The sequence below is a fragment of the Opisthocomus hoazin genome, chromosome 16 (genome assembly GCF_030867145.1).
Source record: "Opisthocomus hoazin isolate bOpiHoa1 chromosome 16, bOpiHoa1.hap1, whole genome shotgun sequence".
Lineage (NCBI taxonomy): Eukaryota > Metazoa > Chordata > Aves > Opisthocomiformes > Opisthocomidae > Opisthocomus > Opisthocomus hoazin.
The window spans coordinates 16,128,702-16,143,250 of NC_134429.1; the positions used below are offsets into that span (position 1 = coordinate 16,128,702).

A 14,549-nucleotide genomic window follows, 5' to 3' on the forward strand; every position below is an offset into this window, starting at 1 on the left:
TTGCCTCTCGTCCTATCGCTGTTTACCTGGGAGAAGAGACCAACCCCCCCTCACTGCACCCTCCTGTCAGGGAGCTGCAGAGAGCGAGAAGGTCTCCCCTCAGCCTCCTCTTCTCCAGACTGAACAGCCCCAGCTCCCTCAGCCACTCCTCATCAGACCTGTTCTCCAGACCCCTGCCCAGCCTTGCTGCCCTTCTCTGCACACGCTCCAGCCCCTCAATGTCCTTCTTGTACTGAGGAGTACCCTTTGACGTGCCACTGGGATATGGGGACAACCAGCATGATTTCTTTCTACTCCCAGCGTTGCCCGAGGCAGGTGCAGAGCAGTGCATTGTTTTCTAGATTGCAGCCAGCCTTGAATTCATGGTGGCACGTCACGGGCTGGCCTCCACGTCGGTGTCTCACTGTCACACCAACATGCTTTTAGGAAGCTCCTGGAGCAGCAGGTGGAGGAGCTGCGGCAGCAGCTCCGGCACTCGCGGGAGACGGAGGCATCGCTGGCCAAGATGCACGTGGAGCTGCAGGCTAAGACTCTGCACGTCCTAGAAGACGAGAAGAAAACTGACTCAAGGGAGGTGAGCTGCAGCATGGATGGGTCCTCACCACCCATGGGGGTGCTGTGCTGTTGGCTGACTCCAGAGCAGACCACTGAGCTCTAGGGGAAAAATGGGACCATCCCAGTGTGAAACCTGCACCTGGGAACTGCTGAAACAGGGTCACATCCAGCCAGGTGCTGAACTCTTGCAGATCCCACTGATTTAAAGAGGAGCTGGAGAAAAAGCACCATCCCGTCTCGTGTAGGCTTCCTGGGAATGCAGCTCTGAGGGCAGACGAGGAAGACTTGGTGGCTTCTTCCCCTTTCCTTGCAGAGCGTGGAGGTTTTTGCAGGAAAATCTTGGCAGTGGGAGGACACATTGCCTCGCCGTGCCCTGTGGAAGCCCCCCTAGCAGCACAGAAGTCCCCGCTCTCCCTTCTGTAAGGGGAGGAGGCAGTGGCCTTGGGAGGCAGAATGGGTGGGTGTTATCTGTGGTGGGAACCAGTAGGATTTATGAAGAGAAGCTTTGGAGACCAGACTGACAAGAGGCAGAGGGACCCCTACAGCTGAGGACACAGGCACACAAATAAAAAATAGATGTTTTTCAGCACCTCCAGTGTCAGAAGGAGAACCAGAAGCTTTCAGAGCAACTTTCACTGCTGAAGGATGAAAACAAAGCCCTTTACGAGGAAGGAGTCCGTCTCCTGAACCAGAAGGATCTGTGTGTCAGGTACCGGCTGAAGCGGCAGGGGATGTGTCGGCACAAAAAAACCCACCCAGGACCCGCCGTTCGGGTGCCTGGCCATGACACTGGATTCGACTGCCCTGTAGCCTTTCTTGTCTCTCCTGTTCGAGGCATTTAGCACCGGGAGGTCTGCCTTAGCCCGACGCCCCGCGTGCAGTTGTGTTAGGCGTCACGCGTCTGCCGTCGTGTTCTCCTTGGCAGCTGAAGACAGCGCAGAAAGCGAAGGGGTGCCCAGGGAGGGCTGCGGGCACTGCTGCTCACGGTCTGGCACCGGCGGAGACGCCCTGTGGAGCTGCTCGTTTCTCCCCAGAGCGCTTTTGATCTAATTTGAAGCACAGTAGCCTTTTTGTCATGAGTTTTGAGCAAACGTGGGCAAATGTCTGTTATGTGGTAGAGATTTTTCTTTTTTTTTCTTTTTTTGACGTTATTTTCCCTTCTGTCCCAGCTGGATAAAAATAAACAAGAACACTGCCTAAATGGGACACTTTAGAGGGGATGAGCAATGATCACAAGTCTCAGTAGAGACAGATATTTAACCCCAGTGTCGCAGCTCTAAGAAGTGCCCACTGAAGTAGCTCTTTCTGCAGCCTGTTTGCCTGACCCTTGCCGTGTAGGATTCTTCTTTTTCAGTCTTTTTCCCTCATACACGAGTAATTTCCCTTATCCACCCACCTCCCCACCCAGATAAAGAGCTTGCCCTTTCCCCGTTACTTCCAATTTTGGTGAATTTATAACTCTGTTTGGTATAAAAAGCTGAGAGTGGTGAGCACAAGGATTTGTAAAGCTGGGAGTCAGTTTTGGGAATGCTTTTGGTCCTTCAGTCAGTTTCCATTTGGGTGACACTTCACGATATAAACTTTTGCAACAACAACAAAAAAACCCCGAACTGATCAGTGAAAGACGTAGTCCAGAAAGTCAGCGTGCTCATTCTGCCTTTAGCTGTGCAGCCAAAAGGAGCTGCGTAGATGGCTGAGGCTCGCACTCCAGGCTTTGGAGAGCCTGAAGAAATACAGGACATGTCCTGCCTTGATCTTGACCCAGAACACAAAGGCATTTCACAGCCTGACGCTTTGTCTCTGCCTCCTCAGGAAATATAACGAAATGCAGCTCCGCCACAAAGACAAGATCCGCAGAGCCAAGGAGACCTTTATCCACGAGGTGAAACAAAGGGGCAGCAGAATTAAGCAGCTTGAAAATGAGCTCAGCGAGTCAAAACCTGTAATCTTGACGATGTTGAAGGGAAGGAAGATGTGCCTTCCCTAAAAACTCAGGCTTGGACCGACTAAGTTAGGGAAGAACTTTGCGGGGAGAAATGGAGGAAAATCCAGGAAAGTGAAAGAATGTGTTTCAACAACTCTTCAGGTAAAAGAGGTGGATTTGGAAGTTTATTGGTACATTTTGAAATTGGGAGGGAGCCCAGTTTGGTTGGAAATGAGCTGTGAAGGATGAAAGTGCTGTTTGGGGCCTGGCAGCAAGAGCTGTCTGTGTGTTCTCCTGGGTTTTCTTTCTTTTTGTTTGTTTCACCTGGGCTAGTTAGAGGTTTTTTTTTCAGTTTGAATTCAGACCCAAAGGACAGATCTAGGATTAGTACCTCTGTGGGGCTGGAGTCCTGGGGAGACCTGGCAGTGGAGCTGGGGGCACTTTGCAGACCAAGACCGTATGTTGAAATTTGGGGTCTGACACGCACTTTCCCCTCTGAAAGTCTCCGTTCCTCCTTCCAGGACTCGAAGAGTGTTAACTTCTCCGAACACCAGCCACAGAGTAAGGTGTTGCCATCTCCCCGTACCAGGTACTTTGGGGTAAAAGGAGGCGGCGGGGAATGCCTCTGTGCATGTGGTGAGGGAGAAGTTGAGCGTTACGGCTGCTCCACCCTGTGCTTTCACCTCCAAGGGTCTTTTTAAAATTTTTTTTTCCTTTGGTCAAATTGAAGGGAGAGTGGTATTAAAAAGACTCTGAAACTAATGGGATGGAGAATTAAAATTTTCCAAATGTATCAGGGAACACTGAATCTCAGGGATTTAAAAATGAGCTTGGTGCACAGTGGTTTTGGAGGAGTGTCTTTACACAAGAGGTTACAAGGCTTAGAGGACCACTGCTGGCCAGAGCTGTGTGACCCACATCCCAGGCTATGGGGCAGGAGGGGAGCTTGAGCTGTTCCTCCACCGGTATAGCCAGGAGAACCATGATGTGTGCCAGAATGGGCAAGGGGAAGGCAGAGAGACTCTATAGCTCTGCTGTCTGCTTGCTGGAGACCCAGCACAGTGGGCTTGGTTACAGCCTTTGGGTGCTATGGATGGTGACGGAGACTCTGTGAGTAGGTTCTGGGGTAGATGAGGGCCATCAGCTGCTTGGCTGGAGGAGGAGTAGCGGAGACTCAGTCCAAGCGAAAGGCATTGACCATCGCCCTGCACTGCCTCGCAGAGACGTTGGGAGGAGTGTTGGGACTGTGGCAGGTGATGGAGGGTCAGATGAAGTTTGCAGAATGACTTAAGAGAGGAAATTTGTTTTCAGCTTCCCGTCAAGAGAACCGCCAGACTTTCTCAGCACCGTGAAGGCCATGCCAGACATGAAGCCTGAAGGAGAAGCTGAAAGCCAAGACTCACCCTTTTCCTTATCCCCCTCTCAACCTTCTGAGATTGGGTACTTAAATGTTGCTTCGCCTGGAGATACCACAGCCTCCCAGCTGCAGGAGGAGAGTCAGAGTGTCAGCTCTGAGAACTTCTAAACCGGGAGAAATGTTTATAAAATATTAGCTGGACTGCAAGGTTTTGGGTTCCTGTTGCCATGGGATGAGAAGGACTGCAGGGGAAGAATTGCCAAATGGACTGACCTGGTGATTTCTGTGATATATTTCACCTAAATTATTCAACAGCTTTTTTTCAACTTACCCAACAGCAAGTGTGTGTGTGTGTGATCCCAGAGCCACGTGGAGGCTGGAATTTGTAGACAAACTCAGTCAAATGGAAGAGGGGTGGGGTGAAGCATATCTTCCCCGGAGCCCTAATTACTTGTCCAGTCAACAAATGCAAGCTTCGTAAAGCAGCAAAAAGCTTAGTAAAGCAACAAGCTGCCAAAAGTTGAAAAAGGCCAAGTGCAAGGGGCGGGTGCAATCGCACGCATAAATCCAGGCTGGGGATGAAGGGGTGGAGAGCAGCCCTGCCGAGAAGGACTTGGGGGTGCCGGGGGATGAAAAGCTGGACACGAGCCGGCGATATGCGCTCGCAGCCCAGAAGGCAACCGCATCCCGGGCTGCATCCCCAGCAGCGTGGGCAGCAGGGCAAGGGAGGTGACTGTGTCCCTCTGCCCCGCTGTGGTGAGACCCCCCGGGAGTCCTGCGTCCAGGGACGCACCGAGCCCAGGGACGCCCCAAAAGGCACACCGATTGCCCTGGGGCGTAGTGAAAGGCACACCAGGGGAGATGGGGTGCAGCAGAAAGCACACTGCGGGGCCTGCAGAGGCACCCAAAGGCACGCCAAGGAGCTGGGGGAGCCGAAAATGCACTCCGAGGGGCCTTGGGGTGCTCAGAACGGCATCGTTTGGGGTGCTCGGCCAGGGGAATGGCACACCCGTTGCCCAGGAGAGCACTGCAATTCACACAACAGGGGCCTGGGGCACCCTGAAAGGCAGAGCCATGGCCTGAGGCAGCATCCAAAGCCAGAGAGGAACGTGCAGGGAAAGCCCAGAGGGCTGAACGAGGGTCTCGGAGCACCCCAAACGGCACGCTGAGGGGGACCGGGCAGACCAGCAAGCAAAAGTGAGGCACAGGGGCATCCCACAGTGGACAGCGGGGGCTTGGGGTGCCCTCCAAGGGACACCCAGGGCTGCAGAGAGGGGTGCCCCGAGGGGTCCACGGTGCCCCAGAACACACAGCCAGAGCCCAGGAAGCCCAAAATGGCACACGGGGTGTCCAGCCACCGCCTCTCGTGCTTGCAGGGAACCTTGGCGGCCAGAGCCTGCCCTGCCGAGCCCATGTGTCTCCCAGGCAGGCAGGCGAGTGCCTCAGAGGGGCTGGGAGAGGAGAGGAGGACGGTGGGTGCCCCGAGCGCGCAGGGAGCTGGGAGCCTTGGAGAGGTGGCCTTGGGCAAGCCCGTGGCCCTGGACACCGTGCGTCAGGGGCCGTTTCCCTTGGCCACATGGCCTGGGTGTGTGCAGAAAGGTGCTGAGCACACGGGCACGTCTGCCCCGCCGGCCTCTGCCCCCAGCACCGCCCAGTTCCCAGCACCTTATGATGTCACTGAGCCGTTCATGATGTCAGCACACGCGTTCGCTAGACCTGGGGCGCTGGCGCAGACCCTGCACACACAGTACCTGGCGGTGCTGCTGGTGCTGTGCTGGTGCTGCTGGTGCTGTGCTGGTGCTGTGCTGTTGGTAGTGGTGCTGTGCTGGTGGTGCTGTGCTGGTGTTGGTGCTGCTGTACTGGTGCTTCTGGTGCTGTGCCAGTGGTGCTGTGCTGGTGCTGCCGTTGCTGCTGGTGGTGGGCTCAGCCCGGAGGCAGTTGCCTGTGCCCTGCCGCTCCTCAGGGCTCGGCTCCTCTGCTGGCAGCCGGCACCCGGCAGCGCCCACCCAATCGTGCCTGCCACCGCTCGTCGGTGAGAGGCAAGGCAGTGCGGTGCCCATTCCTGCTGGGCCATGAAGAGCATCTGGCGGTTCCTGTGCAGGAGGAGGGCACAGAAGCAGCATGTGTCCTTCGGAAGCATCGCTGACAAGGAGATCTTGCAGGAGCTCTGGAACAAGCAGCACTGCATGTCCACCACCGGGGGCTTGGCCCCAGCGCCGCTGCCGGTGAAGAAGCAGGCGGCTGTTGGTGACAACAACTGCCGGGAGAAGGATGAGAGGTAACGGGCGCAGGCAGGCGGGAACTCTTTGGGAAACTCCTGGGCTGTTCTCCTGCCCTGGGGCTTCGCTTCGTGCCTGGGCGTGTTGGTTCCCAAGGGAGGGAAAGATGGAAAGGGCCGTTGTTCTTGCGGTGAGTCCAAGAGGTTGTGCTGTCTGTCTTTCCAGGCCCAGACCCAGCGTGTGCCCTGCAGTCCCCAGGGAACAGGAAAACGAGGGAGGAGCTGCTCCAGGCCATGCAAAAGGGGTGTCAGCACCCAGCGCTCGCCGCAGGGCAGCAGCTGCTGGAGCTAGGCGGCGTGCACGCGCTCTGGGGAGAGCAGGTAGGACTCTCCAGCGCGGAGGAGGCGATGGGGAAAAGGGCTGTCGCCTGCCCTTTTGGTGGGCTGCCAGGGAGACAGGGTGTTTGGAAACGGCGTGGAGGGGTTGCTTGTGATCCGGGAACAAATGCTCTGCCGGGTGTTGTCCCTGGGAAGCAGAATTCTCGAGACACTGCTTCCTTTTTGGCTCCTTTCTCGTCACTTCGAGTGATGTCCCTGGCACATGGCACAGGCGCATGCGCTCGAGGAGACGAACTCCCAAGCAGGAGAAGAGATGCATTTTGCATCCGCGTTGTGACAGGTCGCTCGCTAGGATTTCATGGGTTTGGGACGTGTGTTTGTGCTAAGATTGTCTCGGGAAGCACGATGATTCGGGAAGCGCTCTAGGCACCAAGGAGCTGTATTAGCTCACTGTGGTTCCAAAAATGTGTGGTTTTAATGTAGATGAGCCTGCCGTATACTGGGAGTCTGCCGGCCGTGAGTCGCCAGCTGATGAAGAAGCCATCGAGGAGGGCAAAAGCTCTGAGGGGGAGGTATGTAAACCCCAAGGCTTTACATTGGAGACTCCTTTTAGGCTTCTATCACACCCTAATGCAGAAGAAGACTTTTCCATGAGTAATGCCAAAGGCAGGGTTCTTGGAAACTCTTTTCTCATCCGACATCAAGTTGGTGACAGTCCTCTTCTGGGTCTGTGACATGCTGCCGCTGTCTCCTGTTTTGAGCTGATTTCCTAAGTTCTGTCCATTTTTATTCTTTCCCTTTGAGCAGACAGGAAACATCACAGCCCAAATACTGACCCCAGAGTTGGATTCGTCTCTTTGCCACCGGAGACTCGGAAGTCCTGGGACACCAGAAAGTGCTGATGTGCAAGAGATTCTGAGAGCATGTGACGTCCGGCTCACTGTGCACGCGCACATCTCTGAGGTGCTGGAAACCAACAAGAGCTTGTGTCAGCAGCTGAACAAAGCCAAAAGAAAAGCTGGCAGGCTGGAGCAGGAAGTGGAGCAACTGAAAGAAACTCTCCGGGAGAAGACACTGGCTCTAGATAGAGCAGAAAGAGAATTACATCAGGCCCGGAGGCAGGCAAAGGAGCAGCACGCTCTACCCCCAAAGAACGCTCAAGAGAGAAAAGATGCCATCAAGCAGGCAGAAGGGCTGCAGGAACAACTGTCCCAGCTCCAGAGTGAAAACATTTTCCTGTGTCAGCAGCTGGGAGAGGTGCGGAACAAGACCGCCCAAGAACATAAGGTGAGCGATGCCTTTACATGCGAGGCGGACAAAGTAGAAAAAGAGGTGAGATGATCACTGAGCAGGAATGACTGAAAGCAGAGCAGTTCCCAAGGCTGTCTGGTGCTCCGGAAAGTCAGCAGGTGTAAGCTACGTGCGTGGGAGTCCATCACTCGAGCTGGTTCTGGTTTTGTTGGAATTGCGGAAGGTGCCAGCAAGCCTTGAGACGTGCTTATAGACACATACGTAGATACAGTCTCCACATCTTCCCAGCAGAATGTGCTGGAAACAGAAATCTTCCTTCAGAGATGGCATTTCTGCAGTTGTCTTCACTTGCTAAGGATGGCTAGATACCGTCAGCTGTGCAGATGCCGCCTTCTTCCAGGGGATGAGGCTGCTCTGCTTTGCGATGCACTTAGAGAACCGATCTCGGTATATTATCTAGTAACTGCAAGTCAAAAGACAGATTTTGGCTTCTTACCTTTTTCTCTGTCCTCCTGTGACATTGTTTCCCTAGAGAACAGTGGGACGGCTGCAAGAAGAGCTCACTGATGCTTCAAGAAAGCAGTGGATAGCAGAAATGTCACTGAAAGCTTCCACACTCCAACGCGATTACCTGAAGGAGGAAAACTCCCACTTGCAAGAGGACTTGGACAAGGCTAAGGCCAAGGTATGCAAAGTCTCTAAACCTGTGAGTATGGAGGAAGCTGTTCCATTGCTTCAAAGAGTGCCAGACAAGAAAATAATTTGGGAACAAATACAGGAGCGACTTCTCTGAGGACGTTATGAGCTTCCGCATCACTAACAACAGTTGTCCAGGCTCGAGGGTGCTTTTAGCTCCTTTCTCCTCGCTGCCTCCTCCCCTCTCACCTTGAAAAAGTCAGCTGGCTCTTCAGGGAGCTCGTTGCAAGGCTATGGGAAGGCAGTGAGCTTGGGACAGCACCTGGGTGGGGAAGAACGAGGTGGCCGTGCTCTTTGGAGACTGGCTTCTGTTCCGACACCGTGCAGAGGTTGTGGCCATGTGATTGAGTTTGGCGGAGATTTGAGAGCCCTTTGCCTAAGACAGATTGTTTATTCCCTGCATCCAGATGTGTGAACTCTCCGCGCAGCTGGAGTTGGAGCGTGAAACATCTCTGCAGCTCGCACCTGCAAACCAGCAGCTGCGAGGGCTGGTGGCTCCTCTTGTGCCGCACGGCTTGGCGACTGCTGGCGTGGCTCGTACGGCAGCAGCGCTTTCTGGAGAACAGCGTGAACAGCGAGCACAGGCAGAAACGGGACAGAAGCAGCATCTCAGGCCACTTTTGCAGGTCAGTTTATGTACCATTTGCATCTGTAGCCCGCGTTCTGTTCAGTCGTGGTGGTGGCGATGGCGTTTTAGGTGTTTGGTCTTGGGCATCCGGCTCTCCTTGTTGGTGCTGTGGGTTTGCCTTTCCCGTAGGGAAGCTGGGGAGCTGCAAAAGGCTGCGTCAAAGTGCCTCTGTGCATGTGGTGGGACCTGTGTGCATGAGAAAGATGCCGCCTTTTCCTTCTCCCTGTCCATGCAGTGCTGTAGGCTGTTTAATACTAGCTTTTGTGTACAAATGGCAGGAAGAGCAGGCTTTTTGAGAGCCGGAGGCGTTGTCTTTTTCTTCCTGTTTCTTGAAGTTGCGCCTTCTGCTTTAGACACAGGCAGCCACTCAAGCCAGAAGAGAGGAGATCTGCCCCACTGACGCCTCCTGGAGAAAACTGCTGGAGCAGAGACTGAGCGCTCTGGAATCGGAGCTGGAGAGAGCACAGAGCTTGCAGGAGAAGAGCGCACTGCAACTGGCATGTGCGCAGGCTGAACTAAAAAGTTGGGAGAAATGTTATCTGGTGGACCAGAAAATTAGAAGGTGCTTTACAAAGACATTAAAAATGTAAGTCGAAATGTCTTCTGTTTTTCCCCCACGTTATGGGAATATGACCCTCTTCTTCGTGGCTTTTCCACCCCACTTCCCTTTCTTGGATCTGGTCAGCAGGATGCGTACGCTCAAGACGGCGTACTTCTCAGAAGAGCACACCTTGGGCTCTCCCATTACGGAGGCCTGTTTGCCTTTCTCTTTACTGACCCTGAAGTAACACAACGAATCAGGCCTGTCTGCAGGACATTTTGGTTCTTTTTCTTCAAACAGTTTTCTGTAGCCGTCTCTCCTTGCTGCATGGTGGTGGAAAAGAGGAGCTTCATTTCTGCTGCTCTTCTGCTCCACCTTAGGATAGACACACTTGGAAAGGCAGAGGGGACACAAGAGGAGCCTGTGAGGCAACAGGACTTTGTTCAGCTGCCGTTATGGCGGTGCATCGTCGGTTGGAGTTTACAGCAGGGGGAGGGAGGGAGCCTGCAGTCCCTACCACCTTCTAGGAAAGGTCCTACAAGGGAAGATATAAGACAGGTTGCTCAGAAGAGCCTGAGAAGCAGTACCTTTGGGTGGCTGGGAAGTCTGTGTGCATGAGTCCAACAGTGTAGCATCACCCTTGGGGAACACCTTTGTGCCACGATGAGTAACAGCCGTTCTTGCATGCTCCTGCCTTTTTCACAGGGCTAATGAGATGTTAGCAGAAGCTGTTGCTAAGAGCCCTCAGGAGCCGCGGTGCAGATGCTTCAGTGGCAAGGCAGAGAGTCAGGGCCAGACCAGGGCACAGAGCGGAAACCCATCGGGCTCAGGTAAGCAGCTCCAGATGTGGCTCTTCAGTGGTCAGGTGGGCTTGAAGAATTGAACCAATTTCAGGACCCTTGTTCCTCTGGAGTCTTGAGCTCCCAAAGCGCTGATTTGCTTTTGAGGCTTTGTCTGCATAAGGTGGGTGGGCACAGAAGGTGTTCTGGCAGGACAAATTCTACCTATGTCCACCTGGGAAGGATGGACCCGTGCTGTGCTGAGAGAATTCCTTGGCCTGGCTTCGATAGCGGAGCTTTGTCTGCTCAAAGACAGACGATCCTGTGCTTTGGTGGGGAGGAAGGCAGAAGCTGGTGCAAAACCTTGTGCTCCAGAAAAGCCCTCTGCTGAGCTTCCTGGGAAAATGGGGCACTTGAGGGCAAAGGGGCCTCAGGGCTCTGAAGTGTAAGCAGATGCCATTTGGGTTGGCTGTCCCCTGCCTGCCTCCCCAGCGAGGGCGTCTCCGCGCTGCTGGAGGGGCGACGGTCACCGTCCCGGCCCAGGGGAGGCCGGCTCGGCCTGCGGGACTCTCCTCAGCGTGGGTGTGGGGGCCGGGGGTCAGGCCGGGGGCCGGCTAGGGGGGTCTGGGGGAGGCCCGGTGCCAGTCCCAGGCAGGGCGGGCGTCCCCGGGGGCTCTCCCTGGGGCCGGGGGGGCCGAGCCCTGCCTGGAGCTGCTCCCTGCTGCGGGGCCGGGGGCCTGGGGCTCGTGCAGTGCGGGGGCTCCATGGAGAGCGGCCTGGAAGAGGGCCCGGGGCCTGGGCTGGGCGTGGGCGGGGCCCGGGGCCTGGGCAGGGCCCGGGGGATGCTGGGAGCTGTAGTCCCCGACCCAGAGGCATGCTGGAAGCTGCAGTCCCTCTCCCCATGCCCCGGGGTATGCTGGGAGCTGCAGTCCCTCCCTGGGCACTGAGCGCCCCGTCATGACGCTGGGGGATGGCCCGTCCTCTGTCCCTGCCCGCAGGGACACTGCACTGGGCTGACCTTGGCTGGGCAGAGAGCCTCAACTCGGGGACACTGATTCAGTGGAGGAAAAGAAGGTTATCAGGAGTAGTCAGCATGGATTCACCAAGGGGAAATCATGCCTGACCAATCTGATAGCTTTTTACGATGGCATGACTGGCTGGGTAGATGAGGAGAGAGCCGTGGATGTTGTCTACCTAGACTTCAGCAAGACTTTCGACACGGTCTCCCAGAACATCCTCCTAGGGTAGCTCAGGAAGTGTGGGCTGGATGAGTGGTCGGTGAGGTGGACTGGGAACTGGCTGAATGGCAGAACTCAGAGGGTTGTCATCGGCGGTGCTGAGTCTAGTTGGAGGCCGGTCACTAGTGGTGTCCCCCAGGGGTCAGTACTGGGCCCAGGCTTGTTTAACTTCTTCATCAATGACCTGGATGAAGAGCTACAGTGTACCCTCAGCAAGTTTGCTAATGACACCAAACTGGGAGGAGTGATGGATACACCGTCAGGCTGTGCTGCCATTCAGCGTGACCTGGACAGGCTGGAAAGTTGAGCAGAGAGGAACCTGATAAGGTTCAACAAGGGCAAATGCAGGGTCCTGCACCTGAGGAGGAACAACCCCAGGCACCAGTACAGGCTTGGGGCTGAGCTGCTGGAGAGCAGCTCTGTGGAGAGGGACCTAGGTGGCCTGGTGGACGACAGGTTGACCATGAGCCAGCAGTGTGCCCTGGCTGCCAAGAAGGCCAATGGTCTCCTGGGGTGTATTAGGAGAAATGTGGCCAGCAGGTCCAGGGAGGTTCTCCTTCCCTTCTACACTGCCCTAGTGAGGCCCCATCTGCAGTGCTGTGTCCAGTTCAAGAGAGATGAGGAGCTACTGGAGAGAGTCCAGTGGAGGGCTACGAGGATGATGAGGGGACTGGAGCTTCTCTCCTACGAGGAGAGGCTGAGAGAGCTGGGCTTGTTCAGCCTGAAGAAGAGAAGGCTGCGAGGGGACCTTAGAAATGCCTCTAAATATCTGCAGGGTGATTGTCAGGAGGACGGGGCCAGACGCTTTCCAGTGGTGCCCGGTGACAGGACAAGGGGCAACGGGCACAAACTGAAGCAGAGGAAGTTCCGTCTGAACATGAGGAAGATCTTCTTCCCTCTGAGGGTGACGGAGCCCTGGCCCAGGCTGCCCAGGGAGGCTGTGGAGTCTCCTTCTCTGGAGATATTCAAGACCTGCCTGGACGCAGTCCTGTGCAGCCTGGTCTAGCAGACCCTTCTTTGGCAGGGGGGTTTGACTAGATGATCCACAGAGGTCCCTTCCAAACCTAAACACAGCAAAACTCTGTTATCATTGTAGAACCGGCCCCGTGCTCAGCCCTGCAAGCGCCCGAGCGCCGGGAGGAAGGGGTGAGCGAGCGGAGAGCGAGTGGTAAGTCACGGTGTCAACACGCAGAGAAGATCCAGAATTTTAGCAAGGCTTTCTGCAGCGGCAAACAGGCTCTTCAGCAAAATGAACGCTTCGGTAGGAGGCGTTCCTTGCCTTTTATTTTAAATAACAAAACTGAAAATCCAATATCAAAATCCTTGTTTGAAACAGAGGTTTGGGGTTGTGTTTTTGTTTTTTCTTGCCAGATTGGGACCAAGAAAGAAGGTATGTTTTTATTTTTGTCTGAATAAAAGTCAAATTTAAGCTGAAATTTCCTGTGCCCAGCCTGAAGCTGAAAAGGGAAAAATCTTTGTTCATCTTTTCAATAAGGAAAAGTGTCTTCTTGCTAGTTCTGCTTAGGATTAGGATACCAGTGTATATGCGGACAAATTTCTGTCAGTCTGCTCCTAATACATCTTTTCCTATTTCTTGCACTCGAAATACGGGATAGTCTGCATTAACTGGTGTGATGGTTGCAGATGTTTGTTGATTCAGGCTTGGAGGGTTGGTATACAACCACAATTTTGACTGTACTGGCCATTTCGTAAACATAGGTGCTAGCACAGCACTGATACATGAACTGTGACTGTGTTTTGGCTTGCAGCAAATTATGAAATTTGTGATGAAAATAAGAAATATGGCTGTTTGGGCTTTTCAAAACTTACCCTAGCTGTTTGTGAAACCCGTACCTAAATATCCGAGGTGAGGCATTTTCCATGTTCTAGAGGTAAACTGAGTCTCTGGAATAACTATGGAGGGACCGCTGTAATAAACAGAGCACTGCTATTGAGCCTGGATCTCCAGAAACATAAACCTCTACCATTTGAATGAGAGCAGATGTTCCCATACGTCTGGGGAACTCCCCTCTCTGCTGTCGCACGCGTACACCTGTGCATAAGGGCAGTGCAATTTTGGAACCCTTATTCCTGTGAACCCTTATTCTTCTCTGAGCTTGATGGAGGTCAAAGTCCAGACCAGGGCTGGTGACCAGGTGTTTTTCCTGTTCTGTACAGACAAAACTGAGCTACAGAAGGCCATGGAGCACAACAGCAGACTGGACAAGGAAATCCTGGCGCTGCGAGCACGGGTCCAAACACTTGACTTGGAAAGGAAAGCGTTCCTTGATTTGGTGAGTACCCATCTCCCGCTGCCGGGTCTCCTGCGGCACCGAGGAGCCTCTGCGTGGCCGACAGCCCCCGGGCTGGCTCTGGACGTTCCACCCCGCTCCTTCACCTGCCTCGCCGCTCTGATTTCCCCTCTCTTTTTCTGCAGCAAGTCTTTCCAGAGCTGCGGTTCTGACGTTGTGTGACTCATGGAGTAATAGAGTTTGGGAAATGGGCAGAATAGTTATCCAAAGAGTGCTTTAAGGCAGCTGCTGTTACTGCAGCCCTGAAAAAAGGCGGCTCTCAGAGCATCCTCCGGTGCAGGAAGGGTTCGATGCCTCGCCAAACGGAGGGGGCTGCGCGGGCTCACACCGCGTATGTGCTTTAGGGCTTGCAGCAGAGTCCTGAAAGACGCGAGCAGGATCAGCTCGGTGCTTGCTGTTACTGGCCAATGTCTGCACACATTTAAGCGAGCAAACAGAGTACGCAACATTCCTACCTTTTCCTAGGGACTGTTATTAAAGACAACAAATAAGTTAGTCTAAACCCCAATACCTAGCCATTTTTAAACAATTTTTAATTTATGCTTATGTTTTGATACTTCTCTGCCTCTTTGGCTTTTTATTGTGTCTGCGTTGATTTGCTCAGTAGCAGATAAACTTATTCCTTTTCATTTTGTGTTGGCTTTCTTAAGTGACTGTCATTACCATTAATGTTTGACGTAATGAATTTAGGATTCTCTAAATGCAGTAGTC

At 54.1% G+C, this 14,549-nt stretch overlaps 1 protein-coding gene and 2 long non-coding RNA genes across 3 annotated transcripts in view; all 3 read left to right on the forward strand.

Annotated features, from left to right (window-relative positions):
* LOC142363351 (coiled-coil domain-containing protein 30-like) overlaps window positions 1–2,542 on the forward strand; it is a 31,231-nt gene extending 28,689 nt beyond the window's left edge. The window contains 3 exon segments of the mRNA XM_075437282.1: window positions 427–574; window positions 1,143–1,264; window positions 2,368–2,542. Of these exon segments, the coding sequence (XP_075293397.1) occupies window positions 427–574; window positions 1,143–1,264; window positions 2,368–2,542 (445 nt within the window).
* A 404-nt stretch (window positions 2,543–2,946) lies between these two features.
* LOC142363390 (uncharacterized) lies at window positions 2,947–4,171 on the forward strand. The gene is made up of 2 exons (XR_012765711.1): window positions 2,947–3,068; window positions 3,791–4,171. It is a non-coding gene; the product is annotated as an uncharacterized LOC142363390 (long non-coding RNA).
* A 6,093-nt stretch (window positions 4,172–10,264) lies between these two features.
* LOC142363374 (uncharacterized) lies at window positions 10,265–13,815 on the forward strand. The gene is made up of 3 exons (XR_012765693.1): window positions 10,265–10,339; window positions 12,623–12,694; window positions 13,705–13,815. It is a non-coding gene; the product is annotated as an uncharacterized LOC142363374 (long non-coding RNA).
* Window positions 13,816–14,549: the final 734 nt, after the last annotated feature.